This window comes from Aulonocara stuartgranti, assembly GCF_965226115.1.
Source record: "Aulonocara stuartgranti genome assembly, chromosome: 6".
Lineage (NCBI taxonomy): Eukaryota > Metazoa > Chordata > Actinopteri > Cichliformes > Cichlidae > Aulonocara > Aulonocara stuartgranti.
The window spans coordinates 2,413,089-2,429,887 of NC_138944.1; the positions used below are offsets into that span (position 1 = coordinate 2,413,089).

General features: G+C 41.0%; 1 protein-coding gene across 11 annotated transcripts in view; it reads left to right on the forward strand.

Annotated features, from left to right (window-relative positions):
* Positions 1-16,799, forward strand: part of sorcs3a (sortilin related VPS10 domain containing receptor 3a) — a 248,206-nt gene that overhangs the window by 113,412 nt on the left and 117,995 nt on the right. For 6 of the 11 annotated variants that reach the window (XM_082537937.1, XM_082537940.1, XM_082537942.1 and 3 more), the window contains exon 3: positions 15,007-15,106. In XM_082537937.1, the coding sequence (XP_082394063.1) occupies positions 15,007-15,106 (100 nt within the window). Of the gene's footprint in view, positions 1-1,728; positions 1,770-12,294; positions 12,339-13,092; positions 13,171-13,474; positions 13,591-14,268; positions 14,318-15,006; positions 15,107-16,799 lie in introns of those variants that run through there. The other 5 variants (XM_082537947.1, XM_082537944.1, XM_082537941.1 and 2 more) reach the window with 5 other exon arrangements.

A 16,799-nucleotide genomic window follows, 5' to 3' on the forward strand; every position in this document is an offset into this window, starting at 1 on the left:
GCTTTGCTGATGGAAGCAGTGATTAAAAACTGCTGGCTGCTTGCTGCCTCTGCACAAGACGTGCTGCAATACACTCTTCATTCTTTATTCTCTTTTAGAGCTCGTGTAATATCACCGTTTTTATTCACCGGGCACGTAGCAAAAATAAGAATGACTTTATTTCTTCTTCCGTGTCTTGACTTCAAACAGTGTTTGTTGATGGAATCCAGTGGAAAGTTTTACGTTGATTTCATTTATTATACAGTTCAAACTTTATCCCCCACAGTGTTGTGTTATTTGCAGGTAAACACCATCCTGTGCTTAAAGCACAAGTTTTTCTTCCATCTGTAAATGTGGGCTCAGATCTATATTTCAAGGTCTAACTGGGTATCTCTATATAATCCATTTATGTGATGCAGCTTTTTTTTTTCCTACTTGGAAATATAATACTTCATCTCCTCACCCTACACTGAAATTATTTAAAATAAACAAACTTTAAGTATGGTTGTATTAAATGATCAGAGTTCACAGTCTACTTAAACCTTCTTTTTTTGGACTCTGACTTTCGGTTTCGTGCCAAACCTGGTGGCAATTTGTAAAAACTAACTGGAGTATGAGAGCTGAAAGAGCACCATAATTTCTAGGCATTGTCTGATTCTTATATAAGCAAAACTTGTGACAGAATCAGAATGATTTGAAAAAGATGATGTCAAAACATTTAAAATGCATCTATGTGAAGGTTCTCAGTCATCCAGGTCATCGTAGTCAAAGGAGCTTGCAAAGAAAAGCGTCTGGACTTCTTTAAGTTGCTTGAAGACGTTTCACCTCTCATCCGAGAAGCTTCTTCAGTTCTAAGGTCAAATGGTGGAGAGTCCCAGATATAAGCCTAGTGGGAGTTTCCCCCCACAGAGGGACAAAAGGACCCCTGATGATCCTCTAATCGCCTGAGCCAAGGTGTGAAACTGGGCGTGGGTCCCAATCAGCCAGAGTTTCGGGTGAGCTCATTGTGAAACCTGGCCCCACCTTATCATGCGAATTCCTGAGGTCAGATGGCCCAGGATGTGAGTGGGTGTTAAGGCGTCTGGGAAGGGATCTCAAAACTGGATTATAGATGGCAGAGAGTTGGTGTCGTAAACCACCGCCTCTGTTCAAAGATGGTCGCTCACAGTGGACATAGATGCTTCTTTCACTCCTCTTTCAAACCATCTGTCCTCTCTGTCCAAAATGTGAACATTGGCATCCTCGAAAGAGTGACCTTTGACCTTTAGATGCAGATGGACTGCTGAGTCTTGTCCTGTGGAGGTGGCTCTTCTGTGTTGTGCCATGCGCTTGTGAAGTGGCTGTTTGGTCTCTCCAATGTAGAGGTCTGGGCATTCCTCGCTGCACTGTACAGCATACACCACATTGTTAAGTCTGTGTTTTGGCGTTTTGTCTTTCGGGTGAACCAGTTTCTGTCTGAGCGTGTTGCTGGGTCTGAAATGCACTGGGATGTCATGCTTGGAGAAAACTCTCCTGAGTTTCTCTGATACACCGGCTACATAGGGGATGACAATGTTGTTGCGTCTGTCCTCCTTATCCTCCCTCGCTGGTGTCTGATCTTCTTTTCTGTGCCTCTTTGCTGACTTTAAGAACACCCATTTAGGATAGCCGCACGTTTTGAGTGCTTCCTTTACATGTGTGTGTTCCTGCTTTTTCCCTTCAGGCTTAGAGGGAACATGTTCTGCCCGGTGGTGTAGGGTCCTAATTACTCCAAGTTTGTGTTCCAAAGGGTGATGGGAGTCAAAGAGGAGGTACTGGTCCGTGTGTGTGTGGATACAATTTTATATAATCAATTTCAGGGCAGCATGGTGGTGCAGTGAAACTGTGGTTAGCACTGTTGCCTCACAGCAAGAAGGTCTTGGTTCAAAGCTGCCATTTGGCTGGGCTAGGGTTAGCCCAGGGTTTACCCCCCCGCTCTTTGACAGCTCTCAACCCTGATGTGGATGACTGGATGAATGGTATATGTAATTATATACATATGTGACACCATGATTACATTCAGTATCAAAATTATTTTGCAGATTGTCTTGATGCATGCTCAATCACACCGAAAGGTTCATCTGGATGTTTTCAGAGGGAGAAACGTTTCGACACTCGTCCAAGTGACTTCTTCAGTCTCAGCTGACTGCAGGTTTCCAACCTTATAAACAGTATTTTGCATAATAACTGAAACTAGCTCACTGAATGAACACTGGGCTTTGAGGTCATTTCCTTGATCTGATATGCAAATTCTCATGACCATTGATCAACAACCACTGATCAAAGACCACTGATCAATGGCCATGAGTACCATTCACAGAGAGTTGAGGGAATGGCTGCAATCACAGCATTGTAAGATGGTGACAGATGTACCCTTAGGCCCCTCCTCGATTCAGAGATGGTCTTTCCCTTTTCACATAAATGGCCTCCTTGACTCTGCGCTCAAACCAGCGTTCCTTGCTGTCCAGGATGTTACATCCTCATCCTTGGAAGAGTGTCCACTGGCCTGTAGGTGTAAATAGACTGGTCTTTAAGGTTGGGGAAACCTGCAGTCAGAATCAACCTTTTGGGATATATTTCCTTTGCTGACTTTACAATGTTTGTTTTTTGTTGACATTTTCAGAAATGTAGAAACATAATTGTATGTCTTTTGGTTAAGACACAGTGGTGTGGAGTGGGGCAGGATAATAGAAAAACATTAAATATGCACCAGCAAAAAGCCATTATACAAGCTGCAGCTTCTGTTTCTGAAAAAAGAAACAAGTGGAAATATGATAAAAACTGCAGTTCCTTAAATGGTTGCTTGAGTCTGATTCCAAGAGTGAGTCAATCCCCTAGACCCCCATGTTAAAAGACCCACCTTTACAGCAACATGAAATATGTTTAGAGCTTGGTACAAAAATAGCTTTAGCCTCTCTAGCTAATTACTTCTTCATAACAACGTTGTAGTGGGTGTTTTTTTATTTTTTAAAAAGCTCATCCACTTTAGTTTTATTAAAGCTTAGAGTTGGATCCACATGAAATAAAAACAGCAGCTCACAAACTGCAGAACTTCCACCTTGGTACGTGGTAGTAACATTTCACACCTTCACCACAGTTAAACCATCAGTATAGTATCTGGAAAGGGCTGAAAAGATGTGAAACTATGTATAGATATGCAGTAGTGCCTAATCTGAGACACAAGCGATATAATACATTTGCACAGATACATCCCTCGGTGCAAACATCCAACATGGAGTATGAATAAAAACACATAACTAAATAAATTGCATGTGTTGTTAAGCAAACTAAATCTATATTCTATTTTTAAAAATCTGCTGATTCACAGACTCATTCCAATTAACTCTATGATACATCTCAACCTTCAGACTCTTGGTATGCAGCACCAATTATCACTGAATTACAGTTTTTGCCCCTGACTTTGTTCTCTTTTCCTTCCCTTGAGGATTACATATTTTTAGAACAACTTAATCTGAAATGGTTGGTGAGGGAGGCTGCTTTAAATGAAACCAACATGGCGAAGACAATTGTAGTTACCCTAACGCTGAAGTATGACAACAGTGTTTCTGCCTGAATTCTGTCTGGAGCGCCTGCTTAGTGTTTCGGATTAAAGCGCGTATTAATCCACTGGTTGACTGAAGCAGTCTTGGCTCCAAGAAACAGACTAATTGCCTTGGGCAACTCATGCATCCATTTATTTTCAGTGCTTGCTTCTTCCTGCTTGGCCTAACTGTGAAACTTGAGCCTTTTTTTCCATGTCTCAGAATAAATGGCAAACAAATACCCAGGACAGGTCGCCAGTCGCTGCAGGGCAATCGCACAGAGACCTTTTGGTCTACAACACAAGCAGTTCTGACCCAGGGCTCATTGATCCTCAATTCATCTAGCCGTCTATACTTCTACTGTAGGTTAAAACTGGGACAGATATCTTTGAAACACACTTTGATGACACTGAATCCCGACCTGTAACCAATAAACAACAATCAGAGAAAATTAGCTAGACAAACGACATTATTTTGATGCACAGAACAGCAACGTCACAGAACAACATGTGACTTAGGCATGACGATTGATGAGACCAAGTCTGGGTGAGCTGGTGTTGTCCATCTATTTATGCATGAAAACCTCACCTAACTCTAGCACTTCTTCCTCCTTCTGTGGTCTTTTCAGTCTAAAGCAGGAACATGTGGCAATGTTCCTGATGTTGTGAGATTCTTACTGCCAACTACAGAAAAAGCTCCAGCTGTTAATGATCTGTTGCTAACTGTTTTTATTAGTCTTTACTTTCTTTACAGTGTCCAAGCCTAAAACATCTGTATAAACTGGTGGAAGTAATCTTTATGTCTCACTGGGAATAAACTAGCTGCTACCTACAGCACAAAGACTGAACAAGCTTTGGTGCAATCGCTGTCTTAGTCTATCGTAGCCATACTTTGTTTGCCTTAATTATGATGTTTTATAGCACCACAGTCTCCCATAGGACTTCATTAGGACTCAAATCTGGTGAATATGAAGATCAATTGCCCAGAGAATTCCTTTAATCTCTTGACTGTCTTTGTTGTCAGTGTGTATGTAAAATCTAGATGATTGGGGGGAAAAAATCAAACTTTTCAATGAAATTTCTTTTGGTTTTAACCTATAGAGAAAACAATTCACCTGAAAGTCAACAAAGAAGTTCCTAAAAAGCAGGTTTAGCTCAGTGGCCTGTCTTTGGAGTGGAGGTACATTAACCAGGGAACCAAGTTCTCATCTCAAAGCATTAAATACTGTGTTCCACAGATACTTACAAGCTTTCCTTTGGTCTCAGTGGGTTGATACACCTGCAGCATCAGCAGCAGAGTGATTTGATTTTTGAGTACTTATGAGATAATGTTAAGTTCTGGGGTTATTATTAGTTCATCTTAGGTGTTATCTCCTCGTCTATGTAGGTTCCCCATCTGTCTCTCTCCTCTGTGTCCCTCTCCCTGTATCTTTTGTCAAGCTTGCGACAAAATTGACATTGCAATAACAAACTCCACACATCCTCGACACATCCTTGGGCCATTTAAAAGTGGTTGCGATGCGCTCAAAGGCATTAAAGAAAGAGTCAACCTCACTTTCTCTGAAAGGTGGCACTAAAGCAATTTGCTTGCTTGCATCAAACTGATCAGAGGAGAATGAATCAGGTGGTTTACTCACAATTTTACTCACTGGGGTAGAGGTAACAACGCGTTGTCTGGAGGGATCCAGCTCCATAGCCCTTATGCGGAGATGCATAAGCTCAACTTCTTTGGCTTTAGCCTCAAGCTCCACCTCTTTCAGGCGAAGGGCGAGCCTGAGATCCTCCATACCCAACCCTGGTAATTGTCCAACTGGGCTAACGTTTGGGACCTGAATGGCAGCAGGAGCCTCCGCCCCTGGTGTCATCCCTCCACTGGCAGCTTGTGGGATGGTTGCAGCAGCTTCTGCTCCCACATCCACCACCAAACCTCCAGTCGCATCAACCGGCCGAGGTTTCAACTTCGCAATTACCCCTTTATCCAACAGCTGTGCTGTCAGACACTGCTTAATTTCTGCCTTTTAGCATTCAAAGGCACACTAACATTAAACAAATTTGCCACCAACAACAAATCTGCCTTTGTGCATTGATCCAACGTATCCATGGTGGGTTGTTGTGCAAAATCATCCACGTCAAAAGTCATTGTGGCTATTTTACCCCCAACACTACAAGAAAACTGCCAACCAAAAACTGTAGGCAACCTACAAAACACAATGAGCAAAAAGAATGGCAAAAGAAAAGAGCGGACGAGCCCCCACTTTGTTACCCCCCAGTCTAGGGGTACAGGAACGTAACATAAGAGTTAAAAAAGGAAGTGACCCCGCCCTGGGCCCTAAAACCATACACAGAAAAAACTATTTCTTGGTGAACGGTGGTTTATTTGTGTACACTGAAAATGAAGCTCCGGGGTGAACAAAGGCCAAAATAACAAACAGAACAAGCTAAGTCAGGAGAGGTGCTGCTTTCTAAAACCCTGTGTGAAACAAAGGACAAATGCCACACTTAACTCCCTCACTGAAATAAACAGGAGAAAACAGTACAAGGAAAAATAATAAGGCAGCTCACCCTATCTGTTTCAGTGCTATTTACAATGTGCTATTTACAAGTGAAAGCTAATGTACACACTATATACAAAGCTCGGTAAGTCACAAGAATCTCAAACATAAAGGTCACAGGTTTTGGAAGCCAGGGTCAGGTCTGCTGCTGCCGCTGGCAGTGGCTGCCCAGCACAACTGCTGGTGAGGGATTCTGAAAAGAGCCACATGATCAGGAACCAATCAGCCGCCGTCAGCTTTTCCAATCAGGAACCTGCAGAGACTTAAAGACAGAGCACAACAAAAGTACACAGCCGGCCAACAGTGTCCCAGGTCTCTCCATGTTTCCTGTTTTATTTTGAAAGTCTTGTGTTTCCATGTTCCGTGTGTTTCATTTTATTTCCGCAGGTATTTCCACTTCCCTCGTTACCCTTCTGTGTATTTACATCCTTTGTCTCCCTCTGTCCAGTGTCAGGTTGTCTGTTTGTCTCATGTCATGTACTTCAAGTCTCAGGATTACTTTCATGCTTTGGTTCAGGTTCATGTTTCTCATCACAGTTTGTTAATTATGATATCGAACAAAAAACAAACAGCTCAGTTTTTCTTATACTTATTTTTGTTCTCCCGTGTCTGCTTTTGGGTTCACACCTCAAACACATCGGCCATCCGAGCCGTGACATCATCATTAGGGAGTTGAAGGAATGGCTGTGATATCTTTGTTTGTCTTTTTGGGGGTTTCTGATTTACTTTGTTTTCATTGGCTGATTCTTCTTCTTCTGTCTCATCTCATTCAATCCTTACCATCTCTGTCCATCACCCCAACCTTCTGCATGGCCTCCTTCACTACATCCATGAATCTTCTTTGTGGTCTTCTTCTTTCCCTCCTGCCCTGCAGCTCCATATTCAATATCCTTTGTCCAGTATATCGACTATCCCACCTCAGCCTTGTCTCTCGAATGTCATCTCCAAACCTGAGCTGTCCCTCTGATATACTAATTTCCAATATTGTCCATTCGGGGCACTCCCAATGAAAATTTTAACAGCTCTCGCCTCCTGTGCTTTTGTTAGTTTCACCGTAGCCAATCCATGCATCATAGCGAGTCTCACTACCATCTTGTAAACCTTCCCTTTCACTCTAGCTGCTAACCTTCTGTCACAAATCACCCCTGACACTCGTCTCCACCCACCCCACCCTGCCTGCAGTCTTTTCTTCATCTCTCTTGTGCGGTGTCCTCGGTTTTCGATGATTGGATCAAAGTGTTTAATCTCGTTCACTGTCACTATCTCTGCTCTTTGTATCTTCACTGTTACAGGTCACCTATTAATAACATTTTACCTTACTGTGGTTTAGGTTATAACGCACCATTTCAAAACATCACACTGAAAAATTAAACCTAGCAAGTGCTTTTAAATGTAAAAGGGTAACAAGAGGTTAACAGCTTCATTAGACCACCAACCAAATGAAGCTTTATTCCACAGCTGCTCTAAATTAACAGTATTGATAATTAACACTTTTTATATGTTTCTTTAATGGTTAATCCACCACAAGCTCTTTATTAAAGTTCACTGTTTTAAAAAAAGGATGAAAAAAAAGAGTAAAACACATTATTATTTGTTGATTAAGAGGCCAAATTACAGGTATTTCTTATTTCTGATCACTAAATGAGTTTAAGTGGTTGAACATTTTGATTAATTTTGGCTTACTAAAACATTTGTGCTTTATTTATGGTGAATTGGGAGTTAAACAGCTGCCTTGCTTTGGCCATAAACACAGTATGTCACAGCATAAATGCAAAAGAGCATCTTTTTCTTAGTTTTGAGATGTGAGCACCTTTGAGAAAACAGCAATATTTGACTATTTTGAATAAGAACTGGCTTGAAAAGCCAAACACAGGTGAAGAGACAATCTCTGTATTTGGTTTGTTCTCACAATACGCATGCTAGGCCCCTCTGGCCCAAGTACATTTGGATCTGCTTTCTTCTTTTCACACACATCCTCTTGAAACACCCAGTGAGGTTCATGATTCTTTGTATTTTGTGGCTAAATTGCATTTGCAGTGACACGCTCCATCATCATCATTGAGGAAGCATCAGACTTTTGAGCTGGGGCTTGGATAGCGGTGGGGGTTAATGATGGGAATTTCAGCTCTGGCAACGGCTCTGTTTAGTTCTTTCCGTGGTCACCCAAAGTTCCCTTGATACTATCCAGAGAGTGAGCTTGTGTCGAGGACCTATGGCGAGAGCAGAATTGGCTTTGTCATGCCCCAAGAGTCTGTCCCTGGAACAAAAGACCGCAACAATTCAGACAATTGCAGTGGAAATGTCTGCGACTCATTCAGGCGTCTCTACCTCTGACCCTTCAGCACTGCATAGAACGCTTCGGTTCACCAGCGCCGAGAATGTTTTTCGAGCGCATCAGTCAGTGAGTGTTCCGAGTCTTCGGGCTTGATTTTGCTGCAGGGTTCTCTGCTGAGAAACCTTTTCCTATTTCTTGACTTTCTTGCTCTCTGAGGCTTCTGTGTCTGCGTTGGACTCATTTTCTGAGGATAACTGAGCTGTTGCCATTTGGCTTTGGCAGCCACCTGATGATGCTTTTATGTTTAGACCCTTGATGAATATTGATTTGGTGTTTTCAGTTCTTGCCGGGTCTCTTTGCTGTTGTATATGTGCATGCATACATTCACAAACAGATTGAACTTTATAGCAAGTAACGCAGTGTCAGGTTTACAAAGAGTCGGATAGTTTTTTGTTTTTTCCTTTGGAACTGCACAGCAGCAGACTTCAGTTTCCTTTAATTCCTGTATGCTTCAGGGTGATGTGCTTTGTTTGTACAAGCTTGAGAAACTAAGATGATTTGGTTGAAGTTTTCATCCTTCAGTCTCCACAGTCTTTGAAGTGCATGGCTTTTTTCTCTGTCTCCCCAGAGCACGGTCAACCGTGTTGTACACCAACGCTGAATTGTTCTGCTTTACTGGCAGCCATCTGGCAAAACCTCACAAACATTCCCTAATGCAATTTCTGTCTGCCTTTTATTCCAGTCATTTGATGTTCCCACACTGTGATCCTCAGCACTGCATCTCTTTTTATGGCTCTTTTAAAAAATGGAAGGACTTCACTTTGTGACCTCCACTTTGTGACTGATATAGAAGATTCCATTTCAGTATTTTCCAGGATACATGTTTGCCTGGCATACTTAGAAAATCTGGGATTTTCTTTTAAAGCTTTAAAGTATAGAGGCTGACAGAGGCCTTGAATATTGTGTAATCGATTATGCTCTCACCAGTATAGTAAGTCTGTTTAGTCAGACTTACAGAGAATCCTGCACTCAGGAGAGTCTGATGTAACATCCTGAGTCAAATCTGCCTTAATCTCCTTTACCGATAGTCACAAAAATATCCCAAGCTGCTATCTTTCACCACAGGCCTGAAACAGGCATTAATTCCACAGAAACTGCACGACTCAACAGAAATGGAAGCAGGTGTAAGAAAGAAACTTATATTGTGCTTCAAATTGAAAATTTGTTGAACATTCAAAATAGCAGCAATAGGCAGTAGTTGTCTTTCTTTCCTGGATTCCCATTAGACACCGTCTCTGGGACTATGCCTCCTTTTTCTTTATTTTTCTTTTCTCATCTTACCAACAGGACGAAACAAGACGTACAAGCTTCTCGGTGGACTGAACCAACAAGGGGAGGGGAAACCAGATTAAAACAAGTGTTTTGAAATCCAGAAGTTCAGATAAATATCACAATCACATTAATTATCTTCAGACTTTTACTGAACTCAAAAGCTGGACGCAGATTTCATAAAATGTCATTTTCTAGCCAAGAAGAATGAAGTTGTTCAACCAAAAGAGAATTGGCAATTTCGAGTGTCTGTGGTCTTGTTACTGCTCACGGACCTCCATCAGCTCAGTCACTCGTGAAACATCAGGGAGTGTGTTTATAGGATTGGGGGGGAAAGGAAAATGTTCCTTTCAACCCATTTGCCCCCACTGTGTTCTCCATCTGATCACCTGCAATAACAACCTGTGATACAAAACATTTGAACACAGCTCAAACTCGTGTAAGGCACCGCAGTGCCGGAGACTAATTGTTTTTAGGACACGGTGAAAGCAGCTTGTGCTTTAGTCAGTTCAATCAGTGAATGGAGCTTTGTAAATGTGCTTGTATAGTGCATGGCGGGTGGGGGTGGGGTGAGGACTGCCCTGTTACACCAAAGTTACCATTGTAGACTGATATTAACTTTTTTCCCTTTAATCTTAAGTTACTACAAGGAAATGTATCTACTTAACTAGTTATATGTATCTAAAGTTTCACCACCTCAGTGATAAAATACAAATTCTTCAATGTATAAAAGTATCAACCAAGTCTTACACGCCTATGGAAATTATTTTATTAATAAGATGATATGGTATGGTTAGCGTTAGCCAACTGAAACTCTTTTTTTAATGTTACATGGAGGCTGTGATTTATCTGAATAAAAAGAATTTCAGTTTCTATACATAAATGAGGCTCTTTTTTCTGCATTGATATTAAATGCTTTTACTAGACATAAACAATGAGGTGCAGTATCTTGTAGCATACCTGGACAGGCTCAGTCTCTAAAAAAATAAGCAAACGTTGTTTTACTTCACTGAATGTTCACCTTCCAATAGAGCTCAACTCCATGGTTGCAGCTGTGTTGCAAAAGGCAAATAGGAAGCAGCGTGTCTCCTCAGATATGATCCTTTTGGGCTATCACTGCAAAGGATGGCAGCTGGATTCATCTTGCTGTACAGATCTACTTTCATTATGACCATGCTGAAGGTGATATCTGAGCCAACGCTAGAGTGAAATCTATAAAATCCATCATTAATGGGTCATTTTTTCCTCATTTCCACATACTCTACATCTATACAGCGCTGTGAAGATGCATTTGCACCTTTGCATCTTTGTCACACAAGTTTTAATTCAATTCAGTTTGTTTTTATTTATATAGCACCAAATCACAACAACAATGATTTATATTGTAATGAAACAAAGAAGAACCCAACAATTACATGACCTCCTGTGAGCAAGCACTTGGCGATGGTGGGAAGGAAAAACTCCCTTTTGACAGAAGGAAACCTCTGGCAGAACCAGGCTCAGGGAGCTGGTTGGAGGGAGACATAATCAGTGTCATTAGGTCATGAAACCAATGTTAACGACAGACAAAGATAACCTGAGTAAACACAAAATGCAGTTGATGATTCTTTTATTGAGGGAAAAAATATCCAAACCTCTTTATTAATTCATATCATTCATATCATTAATTAACTGTGATTTCAAACATGTTTTTAGAAAGCTGACTGACTTAGAGGTGAACACGTTTGAAAGGCAAGTGTAAGGTTTCACACGGAGATAAATCCCTGCATTCAGTTCATCTTTGCGTGATATCAAAATTTGAAATCAGTCTGATGACCTGAATGTGTGACAAATATGCAGAAAAGAAATCAGGCAGGGACAAAACAAGGCAGAAGAGGCTTCACATCTATGGAGAAACAAAATGTTCTCAGTGCTTTCAAGTAATAAATAAATTCACAAGTATTAAATACAAGCAGCCACTGAAGAGAATCTTAGACACAATGTGGCTTTTAAGCCGGACCTCTATAGAAACAATATAAGTATTAGGTCTATTTTAGTGAAACAACACAATGCAGTAATTGATGTACTATGAAATGTAAGCATGGATAATCCTCTCTGCATCACTGAGAATCCTTAAAAGTACAGCTCAGGTCAAATTGGACTTGTCAGTTCCTGAACACTTAATGTGATTAGAGGCGCAAGGACCGGCCAAATTTGGCTGAAAACACACTCTGAGCCTATAAGAAATACTTTCAGTTCACCTTAATTTAATTGCACAAAATGTGATTGTGCTTGTCAAATCACAGCTTTAACTTGACCTCAGCTGAAGTGGCAGGCAGGACCTGCAAACTTAATTTAACTAAAATATAAAATAAATAACTCTTCTCTGTACGTGCTATCTCCTAGACCAGGGGTGGGCAACTCTAGGCCTCGAGGGCTGGTGTCCCTGCAGGTTTTAGATGTGTCCTTGAACCAACACAGCTGATTTAAATACCTAAATTAGCTCCTCAACATGTCCTGTAGTTCTCCAGAGGCCTGGTAACAAACTAATCATGTGATTCAGGTGTGTTGACCCAAGGTGAGATCTAAAACCTGCAGGACACCGGCCCTCGAGGCCTGGAATTGCCCACCCCTGTCATTAGACCCCTGCAAAAGATTCACCAAGGTAATCTTGATGGCAGGGCCATTCGATTTAATGAATTAGGCAGCATGCAGACTTTTCATGAAAGGTGGTTCTAATGAGTGTATTTTGTGTGTACATAGTAAAAAGCATGTGCCTTTAATTTATTATGACACATCTTAAGAGCATTAAACGAGGATTAAAAAAAAATTCTCCTTTTCAGATGCGTTTGGTTCCAACTTTGTTAACATGTTACTGCCACTACATTTCAATAACGCAGCAGGAGCGTATAAAACCATCCACCTGTTCATTTGCATGAATGGCATATAAACAAGTCAGGGGGCCTTGCAATCAACACATTGCTCAGTGGCCCCATCAGTGGTGAGAAACATCTCAGTGCATTTGTCGCTGAAACTAGGTTTTATCCCAGGTTCAACAGCAGTAAGATACATTTTCTAACATTTTAGGAAACTTGTGAAACCAGCACATTTCAGATTTTTGCAGTTTTTGCAAATCTGAGAAGTGCTGCATTAAAACGCTTTAACCAAAGGGACACATTTTTGGTACCTGACGCTATCTGGTTGCTAGAAAGCCTCAAATAGTTCACTAATCAAGTCAAAAGTCATTCAGGTCTGAGCAGGCTTCAGGTTTGTGTAGGTCAGGGGTTTCCAACTCCAGGCCTCAAGGACCTGCAGGTTTTAGATGTGTCCTTGATCCAACACAGCTGATTTAAATGTCTTGAAGTCCTCCAGGGGTCTGGTGATGAATAACTCATTTGATTCAGGGTGAGATCTAAAACCTGCAGGAAACCGGTCCTTGAAGCCTGGAATTGGACACCCCTGGTGTAGTTAAACAGGCCATGTGGAGATCAAATGATGTATTGTATTTTTCTTTGGCGTTTTTGGCTTGCTGGTTTGTTGAAGTGTTGAAAGAGATATATTTTATTTGCCATCGGCATATCATGGCTACAGTGAAAACCCCCAAGAGTTGGTCATTAGCATGCAGACAGGGGTGTCCAACTCCAGTCCTCGAGAGCTACTGTCCTGCAGCTTTTAGATGCATCCCTACTCCAACACAGCTGAATCAAATGGTTGGATTACCTCTTCGGCATGCCATCAAGTTTGGCAAAGGCATGATAACAAGCCATTCATTTGATTCAGGTGTGTTGGAACAAGGATGCATCTAAAAGCTGCAGGATGGTAGCTCCCGAGGACTGGAGTTGGACAACCTTGCAGGAGTAGAACATGAAAGGATGGAGACCCTGATTAAGACCTAAAGACCTTAATACTCTCACAAGGTCTCAGTGAGGACAAATTCTAGTATCCTTCTTTACAGAAAGAAGCTGGATTACAATTTTTCCCTTTCAGGATATAGTTCAGAGTAACAATTGGGCATTCCTGTATTCTGGACTCTAAATTGCTGTCAAGTTGGAAACGCTGTATCCCTATTTACATTTCCCATCTATGAACTGGTCTAAAAGTACGATGTGTGTAGCTTTCTTTTGTCATCTTGTATAATAATCAGCTTATTTTCCTTTCATAATAATTAGCCTTCTTGTACAGAGCGTGAGTCATCTGGGAGGTCACAGCTAATCATGATCTGACTTTCTCCTGTTGGCTCATCAAAGATATTATCAACTTGCATTGAGATGACTAGACAATGATGATGATGATTGCATGCTTGGTGTGCGCTTATACCAAGACCAGCGTGCTGCATGTTTTAACGTTACTTATGCATTCTCCGACGGTGGAATACAGAGTCTAAGCACATAGGCTCACAGCTCACGCTCCAAATCAGGATCATTCTCAGTGCAACACTTCTCCCCACACCTCACCTTAATATGCTGTGGAAACGACGCTGTCCATCTGACTCATTATTGTGCTTTGTAATCATAGCAACTGCTGTGACTCTCAGGCATTCTGAGATGAATTAGAATGAGAGAAATCTCTTTGCAATTTCCTTGAAAGCCCGTTCCCGCTGAAGGAACACAAGCTGGACTGAAAAAGGAAAGAATCTGGAAATAGGTATCATCTTCACTTTCCACATAACTTGAAGTAGACTGCAAATCCAAACGGGAGATATGCCGCAGAGGTGTGTGGGTGCTCCTTTCCCCACAGAGAGAAATCCGGGGTATGAATATAGCTCCCACGAAAAAAAAGAAAAAGCCAGAACAGGGCTGTAAAAGCTGTAATATGCTACTTGAAGGCGGATTTGGTAGTTACTAGTGATGATGGATTCATGTGGAGTTTCTAGGGACTAGGCTGGCTAACAGGCTCATTCCCACTGTTAAATTATTAAAGCTGGAGGGTTCAGGAACATCCACATGTTTTTGCACTCGTCATATTTTATTTCATAGTAGTCATCAGGAGAGAATTAATTATTTATAGTGCCAGGTCCCTAGACGTTTTTGAATGGATCATTTTCGTTGGCAGCTATAGATGATTGGTTAACCTTCTCTTGTTCTATTGCCAGAGGTTTCGGTCCAGCACAGAGCAGCTATATAGAGTGGCATACCGGCCTTTATCCTGCATGTTGTGTTACCATTGTGTGTGATATCGCATTCCTTTTCATCGCTTGCAAATTAAATTTATTTGACACAAATTGCTCAATGTCCCAGGAATCCTTCATCTGTTTGTTTACTCATGCATTCAAACTTCCAGTGGGGTTATCCACAGCAGTGTTTTCACGCTTCCGACGGCTTCTTCTCTTTCAGATCCACCGATTACGGCTCCACATATGAGAGAATGAATGACAAAGTTGGATCCAAGACTGTCCTAAGTTACTTATACGTCTGTCCGTCTAACAAGAGAAAGGTGAGACGTTCATTTATCACAAAAGTTGCTCATCAGTGGAAATACTTTGACATGTTTTCCTTTAATGAATTGGGTATGATTACATTTGCACAGGCCTAATTCCATCAGTACAACCTGAGCCATGTCATACTCATCAGTCTGCTCTCCCGAGAGCCTTCTTTTCAGAGAAAACTATTTCTATTCACTAAATAACTCTAATGTCTATTTTGCCCGTTTTATTTTGGTTTCAGCACTGTCAGTGGAACTTAAGACAAATTTTAGTAAAAACATTGTAATTGGCACGATTACTTTATTTCTTGCTTTGGTTTTTGTTTTCAAAGCACATTTTTTAGGAAAAGCCAATAAGAACAGGGCACTGAGACTCACAAAGATGATTTATTTAGAACAAATATGAAATTCAGACTTTTTCATCACTACAACGCAAAACTCTGAATAAATAAACTATCAAATCCTTTACTCCCCATGAAGAAATATCATGTTTATATTGACACTAGTTAAAATATCTATTAGGATTTCTATAGCTACAACTATAACATCCCAGTTGTTGCACTCATATTTACTGTCGATTTAAGTACCTGACTGCAGCTTAGAGACTCATGTAGAACTGAGACCACCGAGCTGTGTGTGTTGTGCACTTAAATAAATAAGCTGATCTGCAGGGAATTTAAACACATCATGGTCACATTTTGAATCTAACCGGATAAGAATTTATTGCTTAACAGATTAACGTGCAGGTCGCCTGAAGACTGTCCACGACCTGTTTAGACCTGGTAGGGTTAGGGCCACATCTACTGCTGTTTGGCAAACCCAAATGGAAATATTATAACAGAAGAACTTTGAGGAGACGCGATCTGAAAGGTACCATCATAATTGGTTGTGTGATGGATGTTTAGAGGTTAAGAATCTGTATTGAACTTGACAAATCATAGTTTTAAGCGAATCAGCTCATTTTGAGGCTTTTCAATGGGAACATCAGCAGAAAGTCTTGAGGTTTATTGACAGAGACAGAATACAGACAGAACAGGTCTGTTTGGTAAATGAAAGCAGTGTTTATCTTTGGAGCAGCTGCCTGGTTTATATGACATACCTCTGTGGCTTTTACAGGTAGGATTAAATCAGTGCTCATTGCTAAATGCTGTGTTTACAAGTTGAGGTATTAAATAGAATACTAGGTAACATAGGTTATTCGATATTATTATTATTATTGGCATCTGAAATTGAAAATCTTATGTGAGTTTGCTTGTGGATAAAATCGTCTGTCTATTAGTTAGGAAACTATGTACAGTGAGTCCTTGCTCTATAAGAATGTTTCTGGCAACAATCTAAGTGGAATTTTAAGAATTTCAAGCCCCCAAAAAACAAACCCATGACCACTGCCAGCTGCCAACCATCTGCCAGTGTTTTTCAGTTGCCAGAGAGTTCTGTCAAGCATTGATTTTTATTGTTTTCTGATAATCTACGAATATGTTTTTCTATCCATCTGTCTAACTCCAGCTAAAATGAAATGTGCTAATTAATACCCAATCATTTAGGGTTTTGGTCATTGTTCTATCTTTAGGGTTACAGGTCATGTCTGTCAAGCAGGAGGGATATTAAATCCCTACACTTTTATATTGAGATCCAAAGCCTTTAGCATCAGGCTGCAACTCTGATATTCCCTCATGTGTTGAACATCACGCATCTGGTGCTCCAA